At 55.0% G+C, this 26,768-nt stretch overlaps 2 protein-coding genes across 4 annotated transcripts; one reads left to right on the top strand and one right to left on the bottom strand.

Moving 5' to 3' along the window:
- The first annotated feature begins 810 nt into the window (after window positions 1-810).
- On the top strand, window positions 811-16,778 carry PDE1B (phosphodiesterase 1B). Of its 2 annotated transcripts, none has more exons than XM_065935495.1 (15): window positions 811-935; window positions 6,147-6,260; window positions 7,382-7,564; window positions 7,745-7,811; window positions 8,141-8,257; window positions 10,544-10,684; window positions 11,099-11,199; window positions 11,287-11,412; window positions 11,530-11,631; window positions 12,631-12,751; window positions 13,054-13,135; window positions 13,451-13,559; window positions 13,994-14,124; window positions 14,812-14,930; window positions 15,417-16,778. In XM_065935495.1, the coding sequence occupies exons 2-14, from the start codon at window positions 6,157-6,159 to the stop codon at window positions 14,913-14,915; spliced, it is 1,488 nt and encodes a 495-aa protein (XP_065791567.1). In that variant the 5' UTR covers window positions 811-935; window positions 6,147-6,156; the 3' UTR covers window positions 14,916-14,930; window positions 15,417-16,778. The 2 variants fall into 2 exon arrangements, with proteins under 2 accessions (XP_065791567.1, XP_065791566.1); XM_065935494.1 differs by having other exon boundaries at window positions 905-1,777.
- Window positions 16,779-17,727: 949 nt separating this feature from the next.
- Window positions 17,728-25,787, bottom strand: PPP1R1A (protein phosphatase 1 regulatory inhibitor subunit 1A). Of its 2 annotated transcripts, none has more exons than XM_065934240.1 (7): window positions 25,559-25,787; window positions 21,827-21,887; window positions 20,801-20,838; window positions 20,395-20,425; window positions 19,640-19,795; window positions 18,650-18,756; window positions 17,728-17,864 (listed from the first exon to the last, which is right to left on the bottom strand). In XM_065934240.1, exons 1-6 carry the CDS (start codon window positions 25,640-25,642, stop codon window positions 18,680-18,682), a joined length of 447 nt encoding a protein of 148 aa, XP_065790312.1. In that variant the 5' UTR covers window positions 25,643-25,787; the 3' UTR covers window positions 17,728-17,864; window positions 18,650-18,679. The 2 variants fall into 2 exon arrangements, with proteins under 2 accessions (XP_065790312.1, XP_065790311.1); XM_065934239.1 differs by having other exon boundaries at window positions 20,395-20,458; window positions 25,559-25,783.
- Between the last annotated feature and the right edge of the window lie 981 nt (window positions 25,788-26,768).

The raw sequence follows: 26,768 nt of genomic DNA, 5'->3' as shown, positions 1-26,768 counted from the left end.
GGATGGACAAGATATCCTCTCTGGAGCTTTTCTAGTCTAAGAAATCTCTTACCTTCCAATAGGAGGGTTGGGGTTGGTGCCAGTTGGCTTGGGGGCTGGGCCTGGAGTCAGGTAAGGAGGGGACAGTGGCCTGAGTTGGTGTTTGCTGGTGTACCATCTGCCCCCACTCCCACCCCGTCTCTATCTCTTCAAAGGAGCTTTTCTACAGAGCAGGCCGAATGGCTTGTCCCTCACCCCCGAGAGGCAGTTCCAGGTCTCTGATTCCAGGACTAGTCCTTTCTCTCTAAAAACACCTGCTTCATGGCTACCAAGAGTTTACACAACCTTGTAGACATTTAACCTCTGTTCCGCTTTGCTGCTGAAGCCAACTTCCACTCGTCCCAGTAATTTCCCAAACTTCATTTGGTTATAATCCTTCAAGGCTATAGCACAGTGACAAGGTATTTTAGTTTCTCCCTGCTTTTGGTGGGTAGGGGTGCGGTGGGCGAAGAAGCAAGACTTCCCATCATAAAATCCTGGGTCCCGTTTCTTTTCTCTTTCTTCTGTCATACACATCCCCTCTAGTCGCTTTCCCTCACCCCTATATCAACCGTACCCTTCACCAACCGTCATCAACCCGTCGATGAAGGAGATTGTGGTTGCGCGGAACCCTCTTCACCCGCGGCGCTAGGCTTCACCCCCTTAGCCCCGCCCAGCCCCTCCGCTGACCAATCGCAGCTCCCATGTGCTTGTGCTGGTGACGTCACCCCATAGCCAATCGGGAGGCGGGCTGGGGCTGTTTGCGCACATCCACTTCGCACCGCAGAGGCCGGGTTCTTCCCTTCCTAACCTGAGCGGGAGCAAAGCCTGGAAGCGAGAGACGGGGCCTTGGTCCCGCAGGCTCTTCGTGGGCTATCCCGTCACTTCTCCCTCTGGGCTGGAAAGACCTCTCTCCAGTCAGTTCACGGTTATTTCCCAGTCCCCGTTTGACAGATGAGAAAACTGGGGCTGGGAGTATTCAAGTCGCCTAGCTTCTCGGTTTCGATGAGCAAATCCTGACTTTCAGTCACTGCTTGGGTGGGGGCTTTCCTCCTTGTTGAGTGGGTCTCTGGGTAAGGAGACCCGGATCCCTAGCTTCAGCAAGCCCCTTTTCTGCAGTTTCTAGTTCTCTTCCTGTCTTGTTTCCGTCCTTGCAGGTGGGTTAAAGCTCATTTTGAAGAGTGGCCCCGGAAAAAAAGACCCTGGGAGGGAGCCAAATCTGCTTTAGCCTAGCTGGGGCGCTCTTGGAGGGCTCCTTCCACTCCACGGCAGGTTTCCTCTTCAGGACAAAGTCAGGATGGCTCCCTGCCCCTGCCCTGTCCCCTTAAGCCTCCTGCTAACCCTTTCCTTCCCCCGAAAGAGGAGCCCCACCTCCTCAGAGCAAGGGGCTGGCTTATGCTATTTCTGTCCTTTCTGGGATTCTTCTGAGAACAGATTCTTGTTTTCAGTCTGATTCAGATGTGAAACTTTTCCCGCGGCCTCTCACCCAGTTGTGGGCTGAGTCTCTGCCTCATCACTCCTTCCTCCAGCCAGGCTCCTCCTGTTCCCCTCCCCTAAATTCTCTCTGTTCAGTCAGTCAGTCACTTTTGCTGAGACCTAGAGAAGGAAGTCAGGGGCCTAAAAGGGAACCACTCCCCTCAGGAGCCTAGGGGCCTGGGGGGGGCGGGCAGCATTCTGATACTTTGAAGTAGAGAAGGTTGATTCCCATGGCCAGCCCCGTTCCTGTGCGGAGGAGTCACCTCCAGGGGCCAATCCTCAGGTAGGCTCCAGGGATGAGGAAGGGAGAGGGGAGGAGGAAGACGGATGACAGGCTGCTGCGGGTCTACTACTTGTAGTTTGGTGGGAGAGCAGGATCAAGACTTGACAGTCTCGTGTGTGTGTGTGTGTGTGTGTGTGTGTGTGTGTGTGTAAGCAATGGCAGGTGACTTAGCAGTATTTTCCCTCTTTCTCTCCCTCCTGAACCCCAGCATTCTTAAGACCTCACATTCCTCCAGTATCTCCTCATCTGGTCTTAAAAACCCAAAAGGGAGTTAGGATTCTTCTTTCAACTCCCAGTCCCTTAGCTTGAGGCTACTCTGTCCTAAGCTCTCTACTTACAGTGATCTTTCAGGGAGTGTGGGTGCCGGAAATCACCAGATCATCTGATGGGGGCTGGAGAGCTGCACTTGTCTGGGGCATTGGGATTATTACTGCCCAGAAACTACCTTTTCCAGCTGGCTACCTAGAGCTGGGAGAGACTGGGGCCTCCAGGGGTCAGGACCTGAGACTTTCCCATGGTGTGGGGAAGGTAAAGGAGAAAGAAGTGGAGATGGTGAACCAGCACTAGGAGTGGAGTGGGAGGACTCTTGGGAAGCTTCCAGTTTTCCTTAGGTCTGGATGAGAACTGGACAGGGGTGAGCATCCTACCCATCCAAGCAGATAAATGGTGAGGTGAGGACTTTGGGTGGGTCTGGGGAGATCCTACCAGGCCCGGAAGTGTCGTGGAGAAAGTTATGTAACTCCAAGAGGGGGAGGTTTAGCACCTGGATCCTTCCAGCTGCCTGAGTCCAGGCCCCCTCCTTGGACACCCCACTTGTCAAATTTATTCTTTAATCTTTCTTTCCGTCCCTTCCCTCTCCTTCTGGTATCTGGATCATGTTGGGTTCAGATTCCAACAGGAGCTGTAAAAGAACTTCTGGACAAGATCGAGAGGTGGAGGCGGGAGGAACTTGGGGGGAGGGGTGTGTTGAAAGCCAGCCTACAACCATGCTCTTCTCCCTAGGCTGAGATCTCAATTGTGAGCACCGGCAGATAGCCCCCCACCTGATTAATCTGCCCCCTTTCCCTTTTATTTTGTTCAATGAACATTTACTGAGCACATACTATGTGTTCTGGGCACAGCTGCCAGGACAGACAAGTCATTGTGAGCGCTATCAAGACACCCCCAGTTTCCTATGAGTCTGATGGTATCCTCAGACAACATCATCCCATGAAGGACAGATGACTGACACTGAAGAGCTATGATTCAGTGGGGTCCAGCCTCACTTTTGGTGTCTGGAGCACAGTTAGGCTCCAGTAGAGTAAGTTTTAGGCTGGCCGGCCTGATTGAGATTGACAAGCTGTGTGACCCTAGACAAGTCATATAACCACCCCCATAAGGTGATTGTGGATGTAATTATAAAGGAGAGATCATGGTCATTATCATCCTCTCATTTCCTCTGCTAGGGGGCTTCCTAATTACTAGCCTCCATCCAAATTAGGCTCACCGTTCTTCACCTGGACTTGGGATCAAGACAGCAGGTGCTTGCTGGATTCGAAGGGACTGAGGTGTGAGCTGGGTGGGGGCAGGCATGATGCTGGTCAGTTAATTTTAATACAAATCATGTTTATAGAGCCTCATTGTATATGCCAGACGTTTTGCATGCATTATTTCATTTAATCCTCTTATTAACAGCTCTTCCCAGGTGGCTTCCCTGATGGCTCTGCGGTAAAGAATCTGCCTGTCAGTGCAGGAGGTGCGAGTTTGGTCCTTGGATTGGGAAGTTCCCCTGGAGAAGGAAATAGCAACCCACTCCAGTATTCTTGCTTGGAAAATCCTATGGACAGAGGATCCTGGCAGGCTGCGGCCCATGGGGTTGCAAAAGAATCAGACATGACTGAGCGACTAAACAGCAGCTCTTCACAGGTGGTTTAGTGCTGCCCACGTGAGCACCACAGGTAGTTTATTATAATCCTCACTATTTTACAGACGAAGGAATTGAAGGTTGAAAATAAAGATTCTCAAACTTTAGGGTGAGTTAGAATTATCTGGGATGTTTGTTAAAAGCACAGATCCTTGGACCCAAACCTTAGAAAATCTGGTTAAGTAGGTGTGTGGGGAGACCCAGAATAAAATTTTTCACCAGTATCCCAGGTGATTCTTATGTCAGTGGTCCATAGGCCACACTTTGGTAGACACTGATGAAGAAGTAGTGACTTGCCCAGGGCTCATATCCAGGAAGTGAAAAGTTTGAATGTGGGCTTTCTACCTCTCAGAACTGTTCTGAGATCCTGCGTTTCTACACTGGAAATAGGGTTGCACAGCCTTCCTCCCCTCCCTCCCTCCCTCCCTCTAGGCCCATTGTGAGGATAGAAGGAGATAATGTAGGAGAAAGCACTTTTTAAAATGTAGAGCTGGCAGCATTGTTAAGAGATTATTCGAATACATGCAAATGAGCACCCGTGGGCTTGGCTGTTCATTTTGGGAGCTTGTGCTAGGATGTGTGTTTCCCAGGATGGCTCAAGAAAGAAGGCAGAACTTTGGTGGTGGGCATTGACCCCTAGTGGGCAGAGTTTTCCATTGTAAAAAGGGCTGATTGAAGTGGAAGATTTAGGGCTGGGATGGGAAAAGATCAGAGCGGGGGCTTTTCCTTCTTCCTGGGTTGTGTTCCCAGACTCAAGGGTCCCTGGCCATGGGGACTGACTGGGAGAGGGCAGCCCCAGCTTGCGCCTGGGCCCTAGAGACAGCGGTACCTCTTTGCTGTGTGATCCCTGGTCGGCTCTGTCGCCACTTTCCAGCTCATTGGCTGGAAAGCCTTTATGTTGTCAGCCTCTACTCCTCCTCCCTCATGAAGCCTGAGCTGGGGCTGGGCTGTATGGAACCAGGGCCCTCCCTCGTGGAACAACCTGCTCTATTCATGTGGAGAAGGTGCAGCAGGGAGGGTGGGAGTGCAGTTTGAAGATAACCCACTGAGGAGGCTGCAGCCTCACCCTCCAGCTTCTTTCCCCACCATTTTCCCTCTTTCCCTTCTGCCTCATCTGCATTCAGACCTGTCTTTGGCCAGGACTGCTGGTCCCTGGGGTGAGAGTTGGCCAGTGATGCTTCCTGGGCTGGCTATTTTGGGCACCCCTATTCCAAAGCTGCTGAGACCCCAGGATTCTAGAGCCGCTTCTGTTCAGGAATGCCATTGTTCTCCCTCCCCCAGCATCCCTGGGAATCGATGCTAATTTCAGCCTCTGGTCCCTGACTCATACTCTTCTCCCTGACTCATAGGGTGACCTTGGGTTTCCGAAACCCCTCTCAGTGGGGAATTGTGCTGGCCACTGTTTCACCTCACCTTGCTTTTAGGTGGGGTGGGGCAGAGCTGGGAGAAGGAGCCAGAGGGGAATGTTTCATTGCTTTCTTTAAAATCACCACCTAAAAAAAAAAAAAAAAAAAAAAAAAAAAAAATCACCACCTAAAGTCAGAGAGCTTTGTGTACCTATGACTGCCTGGGCTGGTCTCCAGCAGTCATAAAGCAGACTTTTAAGAAACCACCCAGTTAATCCCCCAGAATTTGTGAGTGCAAAATATGAGGGATGGTCCCTTCAGGCAAAGCATCCAGTAAGTGAGACCCCTGACCCACCCTCACCACTTTGGCTCTGGGGGAAGCTGCCTCACGGCAGAGGTAGGGGAGGGGTACAGTCACCCTTTGCCAGAGGCTCTCTCTGGAGCGACACCAGGGAGGCAGGGGTTAATCTTGCTTTGTCCCGGTTGATGGATTCTGGAATCATAATCCATTAGCTCTGCCTGGATGGAGTGAGGCCAGGCAAAAGCTTTCAGATTGGTCTTTGTTCTGTATCTTCGCCATCCCTGCCAGGGACAGAGGGGCTGTGGACATGTACCCCCTCCCTACCCAAACTAAGAGACTTAATGAAAGAATGCTGGGGGCCCTTTTGATGGCTGTTGTTCCCAAAGTCCTCTATCAGAGGGAAAGAGGCAGTTTCATCTCTTGGTTATTCAGACTATGAAACAGATCATCCTCAAAACATCACCCCAGGGGCTTGTACCTGCCTAATTCTGCTGGGCCCCAGGCAATCTAAATAAGAGTTTACAGGAAATACTGACTAAAGGGAAGGTGTTGAGAGGTCAGAGGTGGGTGGGGACTGTGGAAGAGCCTGGGGTTTAACTTTGGGGGGTAGATAAACTTAGTACAGGTGGTGGCAATGGCCTGTGATGAAAAACATTAGCTGCTGTTATTCTGTTAGAAAGATTAATGCGCTATAGAAGGCTGCGGCTGTTTCTGGAACATGCATCCATCCTATTAGAGGTATCCTGTTCTCTTGACAAGGTAGCGGCGCCTAAGCAGGTTCTCTGTACCCGCCCCATCCCCACCCCCACCCCCCCACAGGCTGCGCTACATGGTGAAGCAGTTGGAGAACGGGGAGGTAAACATTGAGGAGCTGAAGAAAAACCTGGAGTACACAGCTTCTCTGCTGGAGGCCGTCTATATAGATGAGACTCGGTGAGAGTGGTGACGCGGAGCGGCGGGGAGAAAACCCACACACAGAGGAGAAAGATGCCAGCCAGACACCGTGATCCAGGGATGGGGAGTCAGACAGAAAGCTGGGGATAGACACGCATGACAGGGCCAGAGGAGGGAGGCTGCGAGTGAGGACAGATAGATCTATAGGTAGAATTATCAGCAGAGATAAGGAGGTAGAGGAACAGAGACTTGCAGAGAGAGACAAACACAGGTTATCAGGAGGAGAAGACCTTTCCAGAGCTGGGAGGAACCTTAAAGCTCAGGGCAGAGGCCTTCCAGACCTGTTCTGCCCAGGAGGGGAGCCACCAGTCACATGTGGCTAGTGGAGCTTCAAATGTAGCAAGTGTGAACAGAGATGTGTATGTATATACAAAAAACATGCTGGATTTCAAAGACTTGGAAAAAAGAATGTAAAATGTCTCATTAATATATTTTATATTGATTTCATGTTGAAATGATAGTACTTTGAGCATATTAGGTTAAAGGAAAGTTATCATTTAAGGAGGTTTCACCTGTTTCTTTTTACCTTTTGAATATGACTGCTAGCAAACTTGAGCTTTCCAGGTGGCGCTAGTGGTAAAGAACTCACCTGTCAATGCAGAAGACATAACAGACATGGGTTCAACCCCTGGGTTGGGAAGATCTCTTGAAGGAGGGCATGGCAACCCACTCCAGTATTCTTGCCTGGAGAATCCCATGGACAGAGGAGCCTGGCGGGCTACAGTCCACGGGGTCGCAGAGTCAGACGTGACTAAAGCAACTTAGCACCCACACAAGCACTAGAAAACCTAGAATCACTTACATATGGCTTGCATTTTATTTCTGCTGGACAGCATTGCTGGTCTGAAGCATCCTCGACAGGTGATATCCATGCCACTGGCTGCTTGAATGCTCCCAGAATTGGGGTGCTCACTCTCACACAGTGACCTGTTATAGAGAAACAGAAGTAAAAAGACTTAGCAAAAGACAGACAAGGGAGAGTCAGTGAAGGGAGAGGCTGGTGTGAGTTTCCAGGGTGTGGGGTGTGGCTGGGCCCAGGGTCTCCAGGCTGTGGAAGCACCCGCAGTCTTTCCTCTGTGACTCCCCCTCTGGGCCCTCAGGCAAATCCTGGACACGGAGGATGAGCTGCAGGAGCTGCGGTCTGACGCGGTGCCTTCGGAGGTGCGGGACTGGCTGGCCTCCACCTTCACCCAGCAGACCCGGGCCAAAGGCCGCCGAGCGGAAGAGAAGCCCAAGTTCCGGAGCATCGTGCACGCAGTGCAGGCGGGCATCTTCGTGGAGCGGTGAGGCTCGCCGAGGCTCGCCGCGCCCTGCCTCCCTCGGCCCCTGGCTGTGGCCCGCTTTCCCTGTGGGGTCTTCCAGGACTCCACTGTATCACCAGCCCCATGTGCCTGTGGCCCATCCACCCAGCCCCGCCTGATCAGACCCCATGATCGGACCTCACTCCTTTCCTTCTCCCTCAGGATGTTCCGGAGAACGTACACCTCTGTGGGCCCCACCTACTCCACTGCGGTCCTCAACTGTCTCAAGGTGATTCCGGGGAGAAGGTTGTGGGGGTACAGAATAGTCCTCAAGACTTTCAGACTTCTGTGGGGTGATTTTTACTTCCTCTTTTAATTGTCATTTCCATTTCTCAAAACAACTTTGACCCACTTGAGAGGCAAACTCCTGACTTCTTATCATTCCCATACTGAATGATATCTGGGAAGAAAGAAGCCTGTTTACCATTTCCTTATTTTCCTGCATCCCATGCGTCTGTAATCACTGGGAAGCCCTCCTTGAGGTCTAACTGCAGCGCTTGCTGGTGCTGGGATGTCCCTCTTGGGAGTCTCCCTGCCTAGTTCCTTGTTTCTCCACAGAACGTGGACCTTTGGTGCTTTGATGTCTTTTCCTTGAACCGGGCAGCAGACGACCACGCCCTGAGGACCATCGTTTTTGAGCTGCTGACTCGGCACAACCTCATCAGCCGCTTTAAGGTTGGGCAGCCTCCTACCTCTGCCTCTGGGCAGGGTTCCCCACTCCCACCAACCTGCTCCTACCGATGGATTCTGTGGGCTCTCTGGCTCGGTCTCACTGTCGGGACAGTCACTCTGTGCCCACCTCAGTCTGGCCTTTACTCCACTTGCTGCGGTCCCAGCCTCTGGCTTCATGTATTGCTTTCCAGGGGAAGGTTCTAGCCTGTGACTGTCCAGCCCAGGGTTCTGGCCTGTCCTCCTTTGTCCCCTAACTTGTCCTCTCCAGCCTGGCTGCAATTCAGCCCCATTTCAGCCCTCCTGCCCGTGGACACTGGAGGCCTAGGGTCCAGAGACTGTCAGCTGGTGCCTTGTAGGATTAATGTCTCTCCATCTGTTTTTTTTTTTGGAGGCGGGGGGGACCTCTCCTCCCCTCCCCCTGGCTCCAGTCTCTGTCCAAGGAATTTTATGGAGAGGATCAGCTCTTGGCAAGGCTAGGTAGGGCTGGAGGAGGGGAGGGAGGATGTAAACTCCACTTGCTTTTCAGCGTGGCTGGCCGGGAAGAATATGGGATTAAAATCTTCTTCAGATCCTGTGCCAGGAGAGAGCGTCTTTGGGGAACAGGGGCTGGAAAAAAATCACTTCCTTGTGGAGAAAGCACAGTTGGAGGATGAGGGGATATTAGGTCTGCACTTGGGTGGAGTGACAGTGGATGTTAGGTCGGAGAGAAAGTGTGTGTCCTGAGGGGCATGCGTGTCTGTGTGCTCAGTCGCTCAGTTGTGTCTGACTCTTTGCGACCCCATGGACTGTGGTCCACCATGCTCCTCTGTCCATGGAAATTTTCAGGCAAGAATACTGGAGTGGGTTGCCATGTCCCATGGAGGGGCTTGAGGTGTGGTCAAAGGAGTCCAGTAGAAAGGCCCTCCCAGAGGGCTCTGGAAGATCCCCCAACACCCTCTGCTTCCACCTCCCTATAATAGAGTATTGGTGTGTGAGAGCCTTTCCTTGACCCTTGACTCCTCCTTTTACAACAACTCTCAAGGGAGTTCCCAGAACTTTTGTAAGATGCTCTGAGATCCTCTTCGGGCCTCCCTAAGGCCTGTTCTTCTGCCGTTTCATTTTCTTCTTTCCAATCCTGCCCTCTCCAGGACAGAGAATAGCAGGGTCTTCTTTTTCCTAAGACTTTTCTCAGCTCACATTTCTCCAAACTGGCTCTCAGACTTCCTCCAGACACCAAGGAAGGATGGTTCTGGGGTACCCCAAGAATCACTACATCAGGTTGGGTTTGGCCCAGCCCCAAACTGCCTTGCTCCAAGGCAGTTAGAGAGAGGAGTCTTCATCCTCTAGGGTCCTTGCCCAGTAGAGACCCCAGCTGGAGCAGTTCTTTAAGCTCCACATTCCCTTTCTGGGCACCCGGCCCCTGTCCTGCCCCTCCCCTTCCCTTCCTTTCCTCCAGGGACGCCATGGCAACGCAAAAGCAAGGGCAGTTGTCATGGAAACAGTCCTTTAAAATTCCCTGAATTTGGGGCACAGCCCTCCAGGGGTGGGGGAGGGGGATGTCAGGGTCTGACTGACTAGTGGCACCTTCTCTGTGTCTCGCCACCCCTGCTCATCTCTACAGAGGGTTCCCCAAGCCCTGAGCCCCGCTCTCCCCGCAGCCTCAGAGATCCAGCGACAGGTGCAGACACCAGCCTTGCCCTCTGGGGGCCTTGGGCCTTTGAAGGAGGTGAACATGCCCCAGGGCATATACAGAGACCTAGACAGGATTGAACCTGACAGAGCGCTGGCTCCTAGTGCGTGCGTGTGTGTGTGTGTGTGTGTGTGTGTGTGTGTGTGTGTGATGGACAGAGGATAGGGTCAGGGTCTCAGAGTCCTCCCCGGGTCTTCTTATTCTTTCCCCTGCTTCTGAGCCCCTCTCCATGGTATTGGTTTGGGGATGGGATGGGGTGATTGGAAGGTAGGAGGGAAGTTTTCTTTCCTCTTCTTAAAAATCTCCAGGGAAATAACAATTATAGCTACTCTTGGGAGAGCACTTGCTAAGTACCTTGTACTGTACTTATCTCATTATATTCAAGGTAGGTGGTAGTATCTTCATTCTTCAATTAAGCATCAGAGACAGGGAGGCACGTGACTTGTCCAAGGTCACACAGCCAGCGGGTGTAGAGCCAGGATGCAAGCCCAGTTCACTGCAGGGCTGGTGCTCTCCTAGCGCTGTTGTCTTTTCATGAAAGGGCCTCACTGACCTGTGTCCTCGGTGGCCTGCCATTTGCACATCCTCCACAAATCTCAGTTGCCCCTCTCCCACTGCAGATTCCCACTGTGTTTTTGATGACTTTCCTGGATGCCTTGGAGACAGGCTATGGGAAGTACAAGAACCCTTACCACAACCAGATCCACGCAGCCGACGTCACCCAGACGGTCCACTGCTTCTTGCTCCGCACAGGGATGGTGGTAGGTGCCCTGGAGGTCACTCTTCTGGGATTCAGGGTCTTATGGCTGCAGAACTGGGGAGTCCAGCCTACAGTCGATATTCTCATTTCCTTTTTTCTCTCTTCGGGTCCTCTCCTTTGGCATCCCAAAGTCTTTCCAGAGTCGGATTGGACTTATTCACTCTAGAGAATTCCTGGGGGCACCGTGACTTCCTGGGCAGCACTGGGGCTGTATGGCCAGATGCAGAGGGAATATTGTCAGTAGGGATGGAAGCGGGTCTTTGGCAGTTCTCGGAGCTGAGAAACCTGACTGCATTTAGCCCAAGAGCTGGACAGGAAGCATGGTGGGGCTGGGATGAGCAGTCCGGCCTGTGTGTGGAGGTCTTGGGGCAGCCGACAGGGGCTCAGCCCCCTCTCGTTGCCTGTCTCCTCCCAGCACTGCCTGTCGGAGATTGAGGTCCTGGCCATCATCTTTGCTGCAGCCATTCATGACTACGAGCACACTGGCACCACCAACAGCTTCCACATCCAGACCAAGTGAGGGGCGGGTGTGTGGCAGGGACGGGGCGGGTGGGCAGCAGCAGCGGTCCGGGGGGCTGGGCCTGGTGACCGTGGGCTTTGCAGGTCGGAATGTGCCATCCTGTACAACGACCGCTCAGTGCTGGAGAATCACCACATCAGCTCGGTTTTCCGATTGATGCAGGACGACGAGATGAACATCTTCATCAACCTTACCAAGGATGAGTTTGTGTGAGCAGAAGCCAGGCGTGGGCACCCCCGGAGACCCCCTCACCCCAGCCCCCTCTTCCTGCTTCCTAGGCTTCCTGTCTAGCAGTGCTGATCACTCCTCGGGTTCTGTCCCTTCAGAGAGCTGCGGGCTCTGGTCATCGAGATGGTGTTGGCCACAGACATGTCCTGCCATTTCCAGCAAGTGAAGTCCATGAAGACAGCCTTGCAGCAGCTGGAGAGGTGACATCTGGTGGGGTGTGGCTGGGGTGAGGCCAGAGTGAGGGGTGTGTGAATTGGAGGGCATCCACAGGGTAATGGGTGTGCTAAGTCAAACTCTCCTGGCTCCAAGTATCTGAGGGTATCTGGTGTATGTGACGGACGTGTGCACCTGGCCTTGGGTTTGTGAACAGCCCAGGCAGCCAGACTACTGGAGAGCGTTTGAATTGGGGGTCTGAGATTGGTGTCCTCAGGGAAGCTTTAGGACAGGCATACTCTGGAATGTAATGGAAAATCATTCAGCCCTCTAGACTCATTTCCCTATGTGTGAGAAGTGAAAATGATATGCCCCCATCCACAACAGCTCACTGCCAGCCCCCACTCTAACAGGGCTACTGGGAGAGTTGTGTGAGGTTAAAAAAAAAAAAAGCACAGAACAAATGTCGCAATTACATCTAATGTTGCTTAAAAGTGGGTGGGAGTATATAAATGTAAGAGAGAACAGACGGTGTTTGTGTGTGTCCTGAAGGTGTGTGTTAATGTACAGTGTCTGTGTGTGGGAGAGTGGGCAGGGTCAGAGCGTGTCATTGTTGGCGAATCATAATAATAATTACTATAATAATAATTCTAGGTAACATCTACCGAGTACTTATTAGGTGCCAGACACTATTCTAAATACCTATATGTTATATGTCATTTAATTCTCAGAACAACTCTCTGTGGCAGATCCTGTTTTGATTTCTACTTAGAACTGGGGAAAATGAAATATGGAAATTTTAAGTGACTTGCTGTATGTCACACAGCCAGTGTGTGAAATGTATGGTGAGGATTCGATTCCAGGTCGTTTGATTCTGAGAGCTTGGGCTGTTTTCTATACACATGTAAGAGTGTGTGTGTGTATCTCGTCTCAGAGGGTATTTGACGTTAGATCTGAGAGAGAGAGTGTGATGGGAAGTTAGGAATGGTCCAGGCTTCCTTTTCCTAAAGGATCAGTCTCCCTTCCCTTGCCACCTGCCCTGACAGGATTGACAAGTCCAAGGCCCTGTCTCTGCTGCTTCATGCTGCTGACATCAGCCACCCCACCAAGCAGTGGTCGGTTCACAGCCGCTGGACCAAGGCCCTCATGGAGGAATTCTTCCGCCAGGTAGGGGGCATCTTTGCCTGCCCCTGCCCACGGGGCCTTCTCTCCCCATGTTTTCCAAGCTTCCCGTTCCTCCTCCAGCTCCTTATTCAGCTGCCTGCAGCTGCCAACCTGATCCCAGACCCATGGGATAGAATGTCATCTCCGAAAAGCTTAACAGTCATTGCTGGCAGTGGCATTTGCATGCCTCTCATTTCCAGGTCAAAGGCACAGAACTCCCTCTTCTCCCCCTGCAGCCCTGCTACCCGCAGCTGCACCCCAACCAGGTAGACTGAAATAAGTCCCCACCCTGTCTGCTCCCCCAGGGTGACAAGGAGGCAGAGCTGGGCCTGCCCTTTTCTCCGCTCTGTGACCGCACTTCCACCCTGGTGGCGCAGTCCCAGATTGGTGAGCGTCCCTTCCTGCAGGGAGGAGAGGGTTGGGAAAGGTCAAGGATGCTGGCTGGGCTGGGCCGGGTCGGGACGGCTCCCAGTCCCCATTCCTAAAGCTGTTTTTCCCGTCAAGACAAGCTGCTGTGCTGGAGCGTGGAGGGCTGGGGTGGAGTTCTCTGGGGTCACAAAGACATCATCACAAAGGTTGCCCCCACTGGGAACTTCTGAGCCCCAGGTGACTGTGTTCCATGCGGCTGGGGACATCGGTGTGCCGGCCGTGTCCTCTACGCAGCTCCCCAGGTCAGCCGTCTCCCTGTTACATGCACCGCAGGCTTCATCGACTTCATAGTGGAGCCCACGTTCTCTGTGCTCACCGATGTGGCTGAGAAGAGTGTCCAGCCCACCGGGGACGACGACTCCAAGTCTAAAACCCAGCCCAGGTGAGTGAGGGTGGCTGGGGTGGCCAAAGGGCCCACAGAGAGAACCGACTGGTGGGGGCGGTGGAGAAACAGTGATTCCTCTGCTGTGGGTCAGACGTCGGGGTGAAAGGATGGGGGCAGAGGGTGCGGCCTGCACCCACGTCCCCTCCACCATATTTTAATCTCTCCCATTAGCTCTGTCCTTATTGCCTTTCTGGCTAATGCTGTTTTCATTTTCCTTCTAGTAGAAGGAAAGGTATGGAGAGAGGTGAGGACTGGGGGGGTACCCAGCAGAGAGAAAAGAAAAGGATGAGGCTTCCATCCTCTCTACTCTTGAGGGCTCGGAGGACCGTCCTGGGGTGGGCAGGGTCTCATTTCCACAATGTGGGCGGGGTCTCACCTCCACAATGTGGGCGGGGTCTCACCTCCACAATGTGGGCGGGTCCTGCTTATAGCTTCCAGTGGCGCCAGCCTTCTCTGGATGTAGAAGTGGGAGACCCCAACCCTGACGTGGTCAGCTTCCGCTCCACCTGGACCAAATACATTCAGGAGAACAAGCAGAAATGGAAGGAACGGGCGGCAAGCGGTGGGTCCACTGGGAGGATAAGGCCTTGTCTGGAGGGCGGCTGATGGAACAACTGTGCTGTGCTTAGTCGCTCAGTCTTTTCGACCCCGTGGACTGTAGCCCGCCAGGCTCCTCTGTCCATGGGGATTCTCCAGGCAGGAATACTGGAGTGGGTTGCCATGCCCTCCTCCAGGGGATCTTCCCAACCCAGGGCTCGAACCCAGGTCTTCCGTATTGCAGGCGGATTCTTTACCACCTGAGCCACCCACCAGGGAAGCCTGAGCAGCAGTGGGTCCATTTTCCTGAAGCCCCTTGAGCAGCCCTTTGTCTGACGCCTTCCCCGAGTTGGGAAAAGGGATCAGGCACAGGCTGACCCACCTGTAATGTTCTAGAATGGGGGCTGGAGAGACGATAGGGACAGCAGTATTCCACCGCCCGAGGGGCCCCGTGCACACCGGCGATCTGTCAGTGGTGTGGCTGGGGTAACCGGTGGCCCTGGCTGAGGCGTCTCTTCCTTAACGTGGGGGCTGAGGGCTGTGCATTTTAGCAAGGCTGGGGAGCCTCTCCCCAGGAGGGCACAGGTTGAACGTAGCTCAGTTTGAAGGAAGAGGGTGCGTGAGAATCACTTCCTTTTCTCCACATATCCCTTGGGTTTGGGGAAAACCTACTGCTCGGCCTGGTCCCAGCTTCCTCCCCGCTCTCCTACAGGCATCACCAACCAGATGTCCATTGACGAGCTGTCCCCCTGTGAGGAAGAGGCCCCCGCCTCCCCTGCCGAGGATGAGCACAACCAGAACGGGAATCTGGACTAGCGGGGCCTGGCCCCGGTGAGCCTGTGGCAGTGGGCGGGGAGGAGGGCGAGGCGGGTGTCGGACAGGCCTCTCGGAAGGGTCATCTCAGGGCTTCTGCAGAGGCGAGGTTCTCCCTCGCTCCTTCCAGGCTGGAACCTGGAGGAAGTGAATACAGAGACCCGAGCCAGGGCCCAAGTGGGAAGCAGGGGGTGTCCTCCTGCTTCTTGGTCCAGACCCTCCAGGAAGAGAGGGGGCAGCTCCCCAGTTCGGGGTGGGGCTGAGCAGCTGAGTCAGGGTCAGGAGAGGCACAGCCAGGCTCCAGGCTCCGGAGCTCAGCGCGCATGACTTCATTCCAGCACCAACGCTCCCCCGCCCCGCCCCCCGCCCCCAATGCCCTTCTTCTGCAGGGCATTTTTTTTTGCAGCTGCACCGGGTGCTAAGTGAGGTCGGACCTGAAGAAGGTAAGGCAGGCTGGAGATGAAGGCAGAGATCAGAGCACTGAGGTGTCCTCTGTTCCCTTAGGTCCTCACTGAGTCCAGAGTGTTCGATGTCATCAGCACCATCCATTGGGACTGGCTCCCCCATCTGCTCCGAGGGAGCATGGACGTCGAGGAACAGAAAACCCACCCAAAGGACGAATGCCAGAGATTGTGGGGTTGGGGGAAGGGCCCCTCCCCACCCGACACCCATTGGGGCGCACTTTACTCTCCCGGTGGCAAGACTGGGGAACTTCGGGCTCCCAATGGTCACTGTGTCCATCCCCCTGCCTCTGGACTCTCCCCATGGCCAGATGACTGGTTGGAGGGGAGCTTCCTGGAGGTTTCCCAGGGCTCAGGGGGAGGGTCAGAGATGCCAGCCCCCTGGGCCCTCCCCCATCCTTTTTGCCTCCAAGTTTCTAAGCAATACATTTTGGGGGTTTCCTCAGCCCCCCACCCCAGATCTTAGCTGGCAGGTCTGGGTTCCCCTTTTCCTCCCCTGGGAGGGGCTGGAACAGGATAGGAAGCTGGGGGTTTTCCGAGCTCTGTGCACAGGGGCGTGGGCTCCTTCAGGGCATGGCACCTTTCTAGGGCCTGGCAATGGGGCGTCCTCTGTACCCCAGACCTGCACTGCTTCACCCCCACCCCCGCCCAGACTCTGCAGTCTTCCCTCGCTCCCCTTCTGGAATGGTGACTGGGGGAGGAGGTGCCATAGCCACCAGGGGCTGAGAGGGGGGCCTCTCCTGGGGTCCTCAAGGACTTGGGATGGGTCTCGGCCCTGGGGCTCTTCACCTGCCCTGGCCGAGTCCTGAACCTGTCACCTCCTTCCCCTCCCCTGGGGCCAGGAGGCTCCCATCCGACCAATGTCTGTAACGTGCTTTGAGGTCTCCCCAGAAAAGCACCTTCAGGATGCATCCTCGAGCTCAGGCAGGAGAGCTGGGTTGGGGTCAGGGTGCATGGGGAGGGTGAGGTGTCCTAAGTAATCCTGCGTTGCTGACAGAGAGGGTCCCTCCCCTCCCAGCCCCGGCCCAGGAGGCCCTTTCCTGGGACAAGTGGGGAGTAGCAGGTGGAAGGCAGCTGGGCAGGGGCTCCGGAGTGCTGCTGTCGCCGCCTCTGCGGCCAGCCCAGCCAGGCCCCCGCCCCTTCCTCTCCTCAGGCTACTCTGGCCCCACTCTGCCCCAGGAAAGGCCTACGTCCAGTGACTGCCCTCCTCCTTCCTTGTAAATACCAGACATGCATTTGTACAGTGGGCCCTGTGCGTGTGAAGTCGTATCCACGGTCTTTCAGACCTGCCACCTGCCACTCGTCCCTCCTACCCCACCCAGAGCGGGGTAGAGACGCATGTGACTGACCCTTGTCCACGGTCTCTCGGAACCCTGCTATAGCCAGAGATCAATAAAGAAGGGAGACCAGGCCTGGCTGTGTGTGTTGTTTGCCGGGTGAAAGTGCATTGGGCATCTTCACGTGCACTGCCTCTTCAAGCTGATAAAACCCTGGTGCTGTGTGTGCCCTGTTATATGCGGAGGCCAGAGAGGTGAGGTTCTGCCCGAGGGTGTGCAGCAGGGCTGGCAGAAGGGAACTTCCACTTCCGAAGTGCTTTTTATTCTCTTCAGCATACTACTCCTTCTGAAGAGGGGTGAATCTTGCCTTCCCTCCGCTGCCTGGAAAAATCAGAAGCGGTGGGCAGGAGAGGCCTGGCTGTGGAGTCTGAGAAAGGTTATTCACCTCTGCTCAGCTTCTGTCCTTTACCCTGGCCCCTCAGTGTCAAGGACAAAGGGGAGAGGTGACCTTTCCAGTTCCCGGCAAGGGCCTCTTCGTGAATGCCCCCCATGGCCTCAATCTAGCTTGGCTAACATGTTGGAATCTGGGTGGTGGTCTCCTCCCAGCTGCAGAGGGAACACATCCTGAAGTTTGGGAATCACCAAGTCTCGGAGGGCAGGCAAGGAGGCATGGAAGCAACACACCCTCTCTTTCCCAAGGGCCAAGCGCCAGGGTGCAGCTCCCCGCTTTTTCCAGCAGAGGGCGCCCACAGCACCATCACAGCTGGCCAGGCCTTAGGGTTCCAAGACCGCCAGATGAAGGTGGTTGTCTTTTTCCTCATTATGAAGAGAACATGGGGCCATCCTGCCTTCTTGGCACCTTGGAAAGCAGTTCTCCCACCTGTCTGACCCCTAGCTCTCCTCTCCCAGCGAGTAAGGGTAGAGCTGGAGAAAAACACCTCCCTTCTCAAGGCTCCTGCCCAGCTTCCCTTTTCCCTCCTTCCTGGAGGCAGCTGGGCAGAAGGGAGGGGGCTGCAGAGAAGGCAGGACAAGAGGGGAGGGAGAAAAAATTCTTCAAGTTGGGAAAGAAGGAAAATGTCAAGGACTTAACACCAAATTTATCACTTTTTAAAAACAAGAGGTTTTCCCCCAAAGTGAGGAAATAAGAAACAAATCCAGTGTCCATGCATTCTCAACTGCGGGCTTGATTCTAAGACGCGTCCTCACTCTCAGACCTGTTGCAAGGGAAGCGGGTAGAAAGAGTGAGTGAGTGAGAGGCCTGCGGTCCTATCGCCCCCTCCCCTGCTGGTGTGCCCAGCCACCCCGTTATCAGGCAGCTAAGTGTGACGTCCCATTCCAGGCCCTGGCCCCTCGTCCAGTCTCCACAGGGGAGGGCAGACTGTCAAATCAGAGCTCATGAGGTCATTTCATCCCTGTCTCTGCTCCAGGCAAGACCACTTGGAGCCATCTTGGAGCGGGTCATCCAGCCTGGACAGATGAGGCTCTCCCTTTGGGTTCCAAATGCCCTCTATCAGAAAATCCATGGTCTACTTCCATCATCCATTCCAGGAGCCAGAAGTCCTCAAGAGTCTAACCTCAGTACCCCCTGCTGCAGCTGAATCCCATTTCTCTTAATCCATCATTGCACGTGCTCAGTTGTGTCTGACTCTTTGCTACCCCATGGACTGTAGCCCGCCAGGCTCTTCTGTCTATGAGATTTCCCAGGCAAGAATACTGGAGTGGGTTGCCATTTCCTCCTCCAGGGGATCTTCTGGACCCATTGATCTAACCTGCATCTCTTGCCTCTCCTAAGCCTTCGCAGGCAGAGTTTTTACCACTGAGCCACCTGGGAAGCACATCTGTCCATCAGGGGAGATGCAAATCCTCTGGCCATAGAGGACAACTTTTCAGAGGCTGAGGCTGAGGCTGGTCCTTTGTTACCTTTCCCTGACTCTAGACCTCAGCCCTCGCCCTCCTCACTGCTCTCCTGCAGACTGGGCACACAGCCTGGGGGTCTTACCACGTTGGCTCCCTGGCGATCCAGTGGTGGTCATTGGCTTGAGGGTCCCTCTCTGCTGGGTTTCTCACTGCCCCTCTCCTGAGTGTTAGGGATGGATTCTGCAGGCTCTGAGGAGGGAGAACAGGTGGCAGGAGGGAGAGGTAGTGCTCACCAGGGCTTGGAGAGAGGGAGCTGCTTCTGCTTACCCCATCCCATGCTCCAACAACCCTGGAGAGGAGCCCAAGACCAGCTGAGGGCAAGGGGGCAAGACCTACAGGGTTTCTCTGGTCACAATGACTACTTAGGTTCACTATTTTTTTGAAGTCTGCAATCAGGAAAAAAAACAACAAACCTCTAAAAAAGCTTAAACATTTGGGTATGATCTCAGTGTGTGGCTAAACCTGACCTGAATGGAGAGGAGGCTTTTGATAGCTTATGCATCCCTCTTAGTGTGCCCATTCATTTCCCTGCAGAAATATTCACATGTTTGACTACGGGGGGACTCTGCTGGGAGTATGATGGAACACACAGTATATATACTGTTGTCACTGGAAAAATTCTGACTTCTCGCCCACATCTGGGATAAGGATCCGTGGACATGCAGCTTCCATTTCTTGCATGCTTTGTGTGTATTTGCTGCCGAGCTAAGGATCAGTCTCATTTAATTTTCACAAACAACCCAATGCAATAGGCACCATCATTATCACTTAGCTGACTGAGGTTAAGTAAGTAGCTCAAGGCCTCAGGGCTGGTGTAGTGGCAGAGCCAGGATTCCAGCCCAGAAAGCTGCTTCCTTTCTGGCAGGCTCCCCCCACCATATATCAGGGACCTGAGAAGTCCAAGTGGGAAGGGATGGTGTCATTCAGCAAGGAAAGGTGAAGAGATGCAAACACATGCTGGTTATGCAAAGGATCCATATTCTTAAGATGGTTTCTGGCTACTGCTAGTCCCCTCCCCACAGCCAATAAGGCAGGCCTCCCTTGGGCTGGTCCCTCCCCAGCCTCAACGTACTGTGTGTTTTCCCAGAGGTGCCTGGCTGTGACTCCGCTGCTGTGTCTGTGATCCCGGGTGGGCAGGACTCCTGGGTCCCTGTGCTCTCAGCGGCTCCTTCAGGCTCCTCTCCCGGCTCCTGTTGCCCCAGGTGATGTTCAACCATCATCTGGAGCTCTGGGGGTGAAGGGAAAAGGGGAGAGCATTGGACGTGACTGCCCTGTCTCCTCTGTGGACCCTCAGCTTCGACAGCTCCACTAGAGGGCCAGCGCACACTGCCTGTGTGATTTGACTTTCCTGTCCAAGGAAGGACATTCACTGGCCAATGAGGAGCGACTAAAGCTAGACAATAAAATGTACTTTCTTCAAGGCTGAGAGAGGGGAAGGGGAGAGCCTTTAAGAACGAAAGATCCCCCTGACTTGCTGGGATACCTGGTCTCCCTTGTGGGCAGGAGAAAAGACTCCATTTAGATTCAAGAAATATTTGAGTACCTTCTCTGTGCTGTGCACTGCGCTGGGTGACTTCACATATTTTATTTAACGGCCAAAGTGAGGTAGTATTCAGGGGCCCTGGAGGTTAAGTGGGTTCTCCAGGCTACCCAGCTAGTCGGTGGCAGAGCTGGAAAGCATCAACCCCGCCCCCCCCACCTCCCCCAGAGTCCAGCAACTCTCCTTTGGCAAAGGCAGGTTTAATGACTTCCCAAGGATTCCTTCCAAAGGGGTGTCGTCCTGGCTACTGCTCAGCATCAGGTGTGGCAGGGAAGGGTTTTCCGAACCTTTCATTGTGGGTGTGGTCCTCGTCACCTTCTTCCGTTGCCGTGGAGACATGGACAAAGTGGACTGTGAAGGGCATATAGCACAGGTGGGCACCCACCCTTCTCGCCCTCCCCTCTGCCTTGCCAGGTTTTTAGACTGGAGACTGGGGGGAGATGTGGGCTTCAGAAAGTGGGGGGAAGAAAACTCTTGCTTCCCCAGCCCCTACCCTGCCCATGATGGTGAGCAAGAAGACTGTGTCGGGGGAATGTAGGGGACTGTGCATGCAGCTCCACTCAAGAACATGTGAAGGGCACAAGCAGGAGGGAGACAAAAGGTCCTACAGGTGGGGGGCAGTGGCTGGAGGCATAATCCTCTAATAAGTCTGGGGGTTCTCTGCACTGGGCTGAGCGGGAGGGGCCAGCTCACCTTGAGAAGTGGGTTGGGGATCCGGTCTTCATCTACCTCTGAGGGAAGGAGGGAGAGGAGAAAGCAATGGGGATGGGAGATCCAGGGGCGCCCTGGGCAGTCTGACTTCTCAAGGGGAGGAGCCCCTGCAATCAGCTCCCTTGTGATTGGTCCCTCCCGTCTGCCCCTAGGAAGCTGGTCCTGATGGGCTGTCCTGGCCTCCTTCCTCCAGCCCCATCCTGCTCTGCTGGTTGGCTTTATCTCCTGCTTCTAGTCTGGTCCTTGTCTCTGTAGTTAGCCTGCATCTACATCCTTGCCTCAAACCTGGAGGTTCCTGAAGGCAGGCTTTGTGGTCCTTCTGCTCTTTTCCTCCTGAAATATCCAACTCTGCCTCCTTCCAACCATTCTCCCCACCCTGGATCTAGAATTGGACTGAGCAGAGGAGAGAACGGCAAACTTGTCCTGTACAGGACAATCCTTTTAAGTAGTTGGAGGGAAGTTGGAGGCTCGGACATCCAGATTGCCAGTCGGGCTTCTTAGCGTCACCATCTCTCTTCCACTGTCCCACCAGCGCCCCTGACATTCTCTGAGACCTTGCTGTCTCTCCAGACCTTGATGGGGACACTGGCGACCAGAATGCCAGCTGCTCCCTAAGCTGTTTCTAACCTTCCCCTTCCCCTCTGGGGGCTGTGAAAATAGCTGATGGAGGCGGTCCCACCCCCTCACAGCTGTCACCGCCTCTGGGGATGGGGGCAGCGGCCTCTCAGTTGCTGGAGAAATCTGGAAGGCTGTTGCCGCAGCAACCAGCACTCCACTGACCACCCCAACTCCTGGGGGGCTTAGGAACCAAGTGGTCTCCTGTCGGTCTTTCCAAAGCAAAAGAAACCCTCCTGCTAATCCAGCCGCTACTTTCATGCCTCCGGGACCGAGGAGACCTCTGGCTCCTCAGACCTGCCCTGCTATCTATCTAGCACCCACCTTCTCTCACTGGAACCAAGCTGTCTTCAGCAGCCCCCACTCCCTTTAGTGACCCATCCTGGGGTTTACCTGGGGATGACTGGTCACTGGTCAGCACGAGGGTGGCAGGGGTGGGGCGGCGCCTCCGGATCTGAGGGAAGAGGTCAAGTACATGTGGAAGCGTCACGGCCCCAGTACACTCAGCAACATAATCCACACTGCCCACTTAGCACGCCACGTTACAATGAGGCCTCGGTCCCTGGGGGACATTCTTGGGTCCTCCCTCTGCCCTGGGGACCCAGAAGCCCTCCCCCACTCTTCGGTGCTCCCCCCAGCCCCCCTTTCTGTCTCTGCATCTCCCCAGGTCCTGGCCTAGCTCTCCATCTCAGCATCTATATCTGTGCTAATGCATTGATCTCCGGCCCATTGTCCTTCCATCCATCCTGGATCAATGGTCAGAAATAACCTGAGAGGGAACAAAGTGTTCCCTTCAGGGTCCTAGCCCACTCCCCAAAAGGACACGTACTTGGGCCAGCACCAGCGGAGACCATGCCTCCACCCCCACCCAGCCTGGGAGGACGGCACAGAGAAGGCAGGTCTGATCTGAATGTGCCTCCTTCTGGCCTGTGCCCCTCCCTCCCTCATCTCCTCCCTATCTTTGGACACACTGCCTTTCTGATGTGTCAGGAAATAACGGTCTGGAGAAATCCTTGTCATGGTAAATATCATATGAGGAGGAGCCTGAGGCAGGACCATGGCCAGGGACTAAAGCTAAGCTGAGAAATCTTATCCTGGGCTCCCGGGTCCCAGTCTAAGAAATTAACAGATAAGAGCTGATTGACTGCCCGGCCTCTGAGCCCCTCTTCCCCCACCTCTGTTCTTTTGTCTTGCTGCCAATAAAGTTGATTGTTGTTAAAGCCAGTCCAGGGACTCTTGGGACGTGTAGTTTTTCCCCTTTCTCTGGAGGTTTGGAAGTGAAGGGAATCTTGGGGTTAGAGTCCCTGCAACTCCCTCCAGGGCAGAGGAGGGGAGGGAAGACTAATGGGACTAGGAAAGAGGCTAAAATTACCCAGGGCTGAGAGAAGTAGGCTGAGGACACTGAATGATCACATCCCTATCTCTCTGTGTCCATTATTTAGAATCATTACCGGAGTGGGGTAAAGGGGGGGGTGGGGGTGGGAGTAGAAAGACGCCTGCCCTTTTCTTTGCCCAGAAAGTAGGTATCGGCCATAGCAGGGGGCAGGGTTAGTCTATTGAGGGGCTCCCCAAAGAAGAAATGGGTGTGTAGAATAGGGGTAGGTTGGGGTAGGCATTGTTTTCTCAGGAGAAGCCAGCAGCGTCTTTTTGGGGTGACATTTTAAGGTCCCTGCAGTACCAGTTGTGTGTGTGTGTGTGATCGTGCACACACACACGCATGCACTGCACAGACAATATTTGTGAGTCCACCTCTGGCGTTCCTGGTGCAAACGTGCTGGGGGCCCTCAGGTGGGCAAGTGTGTTTCCTACATGTGGAGTGGGGCCATTCTTATAGGAGAGAACTCATCCCGCCCTGGGGGAGGGGTGCTGAGGCAGGGAGAAGATGTGGTGGGTGGGATGAGAGGGAGTTGGGAGCCTGAGAACGACACTGCGAGTGTGACAGGAAAGGGCCTTGAGAGGGCAGGAGGATCTGACCTTGGACAGGTCCCTTCCATAACCAAATCCCTTGCCTTGGACAAGATTTCTAAGCGCTCAGAGTCCTTGAGAATTTTGATGTCCTACAGGAGGAGGAAAGTTAGACTTCTGGAAGTACTCCCAGGTCCCTGAACTACTAGGAAACGAGTGTCGGTCTCTTTCATTTTCCTCGCCCCTATCACAAATTCTAGCTCTCAAGGACGCTTGGTGCCATTGCCTCTGATTTATTTCCAAACCAGTTACGCCAAGGACCTGGTAGCTGTGGGCACCCCTCCATCCCCTGCCACCCTGTCTCCATAACTCAGAGTTTCCAACCCCTGCCACCCTCTCAGGTCGATCTGGCTTAGGTGCTCCTGCCAAGCCTGGAGTTTTTTGCCTACACACATGGGTGAGATAGCAAGAGGGGCTGAAGTTGGGCTGCAGGTAGAATTTCAGGCCGAGCAGACACAGATTTCTGAAGAGGAGAGAAAAGCAGGCTGAAGTCCCAGGCCTTTTTTCTCTCTGGCTCTATAGCACTGCCTCCTCCTCCTCCCCTGCCCCCCTAAACCTCTAGGCCAGCTGACCTACCCCTTCCTCCTCTCAACACACACCTCCACCTGTCTCCTCTAACACCAAACAGAGGCAGGTGTCAGGCACGGGTACTGGCTGCATCAGCGGGAGGTATTTCTGTTTGGAACCTCACCCCTAAGCCCCTGGCTCACTCACACTCTTGGGTCCCTCTCCCTGGATCTGAGGTTATTTTAGCCAGTCTCCTGCCTCCAGGCAAATCAGCCTTTTCCCTGACCCCAAGGGAATGCTCCCCATGCTCCTGGCTCTCCACACTCATCCTCAGGAGGTCTGCAGTCTCCCCACCCTCCCTCCCTGAGGTCACACCTTTGAGGTCTGGAGATGCGGCTTCCACCAGGTTAAGGAGGGGATGAAGATGCAGGTCTTTAACCCCTCCCCACGCTCTGGGAAGCTAAAGTTACAGGGAGTGTACTGAACCTTCACATCCAGACCTTATTTCCCCAAACAGCTGGAGCAGCAGGAAGAACACGCTCTCAGCCCATCCCAAGAGCTCAGAGCTTTTTCAGGGGGCGGGGGGAGGCCCAGCCAGAGACCCTGCAGTCAGGTGGGGAAACAGGGCAGAGACCTTGTGGGAAATGAATATTCTTTAGGAGCAGGGATGTCTAGGCAAAGGGACAGAGAACACCAAAAACGATGGAGCAAAGAGCAAATATTTGGCAAATGGGTGGTAGTAGCCACCACGGGTGGTCACCGTCTCCACACACATGCTCACTCTCCCCGACACACACAGTTGCTCACACACTCTCATACACTGCCGCCTCTGCCAGGCTGCTCTGAGCTAAAAATAGGCCAGGACGTGAGGCTGGGCCAGGGCCCTGGACTCCCACCCTTGAGCCCAGGCCAGCACAGGGCTTCTCCCTGTCTATGCTCAGCTTGGACCCTAGCCCCTAGAAAGCCCCCGCTTCGGCCTCCCCAAGGCCATTCTCTCCATGCCCTCCCCACCCCCCCACCCCACTACCGATCCAAAGGGCAGGAGTTGGGAACAAGGACCCACGTGTCCAGACTTGCAGAGAGGGGAGCCAGCCTGCACGCAGGACCACTCCTCTCCCCAAAGCCCCAGCCTCGCAGTTCTCCTCAACCCCTTCTCATCCTCACTCTCTGGAGCCCGGTAGGGTCGCCCCCAGTTAGGATAGGGCTGGGGTAGGCTCTTTCCCCTCTTTCAACTCCCTCGGTTACCTGCCGTCTCCCTTAACCCCTCCGACAGCCTTGGGCGTCCCCACCGAGCTCAGAAACTCTGGCGGGGTTTGACTGGGTGGGGGATGCAAGACTGGTGTGGGGGGGAGGGGTCGTGTCCTCAGGCAAGCCCCCTCCCCCAGGGCTGGGGGAGGAAGGGAGCGACTCTCGTGGGGACCGGCTTCGAGGGCAGGCGTTCGTCCTTCTGTCCATCTCGGAGAAGCACAGACGGGGAGATGGGGCTTCCACGGTGGGGGAGGGGAGAGAAGACCCCCCCCCCCCCAAACACCGCGCTGGCCCTCGCAGGGGCGCACCGCTAAGGGAGGACTGAGCGGGGGTCTGGGATCGCACAGTCTAGGGTCCCTCGTCCTCCGCCGGGCGAGACCCCTGCCGCCCCGCCCCGCTCCGCACCTGCTCGGCCGCCTCGGGGTCAAGGTGCGGCTCCAGAAGCGGGACGGTGAACTGAATCTTCCGGGGGCTGTGGTCTTGCTCCATGGCGGGGGCGGCGGCTGCGGGCGGCCAGGCGGCGGACTCGGGGCTGGGGCGGGCGCGCTGCCTCTCCGCTCCGCTCCGGCCCAGCCCCAGCCCGGCGCGCTCGGCTCCCGGCTCCCGGCTCAGCGGTCCCGGCTCGCGGCCCAGGGGACTCCGCGGCCGCCGATTGGCTCGGCCCCCGCCCCTCCCGGCGCCCTCCGCCTCCCCCCGCCCGGAGCCTTAACCCCGTCGTGGCCGCGCCGCCGGTTGCCGGGGGTCAGCGCCTCGCGGAAGGGCGAGGCGGGCGTGGCCCGGCCCGGGTCGCAGTAGACGCGGCTCGGGCGGGGAATCCTGAGTTCTAGTAGGGTGGAGGGAGGTGGGGGGTGGAGGTGCGGGGCGGTCACGAAGAACTTCTCCAACCTGGGGCAAAATCGAGGGGCTGGGAAGGTGGAGGGGCGCTGCGAGAGAGGAGGCTGCAAACGCGAGAGGAAGATTTCCTTTCTGATCTTAAAGGGGTCGCTTCAAAGAGAAAAGAAAGGGGATCTAGGCTTGCAGCAGGAGGGATTAAAGTTAGAGTAGGAGAGGGACTTTCCATTGAACGGAAAACGCTAGCGCGGTGAAAGCTTGGAGGGGAGGCCTGGGGTCTGGGCACAGGTCTGGTTTCACTCTGCGGCGGGAGGGGGAAACGAAGATCTTAGAGGGTCTCCGGAGCCTCTGTCTTGATGGCAGTGGGTGGAGGGCCCTGGGAACGAGGACCATCTGGGACGTAGTAGGAGGAGAAACGGGTGGGGAGCCAGTAATGCTTGTGAAATAGGTTTCTCTTTCTGCTTGCTAAATTCTGGGGATGTAAAGCAGGTGGAAGGCCTGCCAGCGGAGAGTGTTCCTTGCTGGTGGAGAGGGACACGCCTTTGGTGGGGTGGCTTGTTTACAGATGGGGGTTGGTTTCTAGTTCCACTGTTGGCAGAGTAATGAAAAGGATCTGCCTTAATTGAGGAGATGGAGGTGAGACCATGCAAAGAACTTACTAGTTTGGTGTAGGACCAAGATGCCAATACTAGTGAGTGAGGGAGACAGAATATTCACCAGACCTGGTGGGCACTCTGCCAGGGGCTGGGAGCCTCTGAGTGGAGGGAAGAGAGGTGCTGGGCAC

This window comes from Muntiacus reevesi, chromosome 4 (genome assembly GCF_963930625.1).
Source record: "Muntiacus reevesi chromosome 4, mMunRee1.1, whole genome shotgun sequence".
Lineage (NCBI taxonomy): Eukaryota > Metazoa > Chordata > Mammalia > Artiodactyla > Cervidae > Muntiacus > Muntiacus reevesi.
This window is presented reverse-complemented; position numbering and strand designations above follow the sequence as displayed.

Excerpts from the sequence above, each read along its gene's own strand:
- PPP1R1A (XM_065934239.1), bottom strand. The coding sequence starts at position 25,642 with ATGGAGCAAGACCACAGCCCCCGGAAGATTCAGTTCACCGTCCCGCTT. Across the intron at positions 21,888-25,558 it reads ACCCCGAGGCGGCCGAGCAG|ATCCGGAGGCGCCGCCCCAC; the intron begins GTGCGGAGCGGG and ends CTCTTCCCTCAG. Across the intron at positions 19,796-20,394 it reads GACCACACCCACAATGAAAG|AGCTCCAGATGATGGTTGAA; the intron begins GTTCGGAAAACC and ends CTTCACCCCCAG.
- PDE1B (XM_065935494.1), top strand. The coding sequence starts at position 1,725 with ATGGCCAGCCCCGTTCCTGTGCGGAGGAGTCACCTCCAGGGGCCAATC. Across the intron at positions 11,200-11,286 it reads AGCTTCCACATCCAGACCAA|GTCGGAATGTGCCATCCTGT; the intron begins GTGAGGGGCGGG and ends TGGGCTTTGCAG. Across the intron at positions 11,413-11,529 it reads CTTACCAAGGATGAGTTTGT|AGAGCTGCGGGCTCTGGTCA; the intron begins GTGAGCAGAAGC and ends CTGTCCCTTCAG.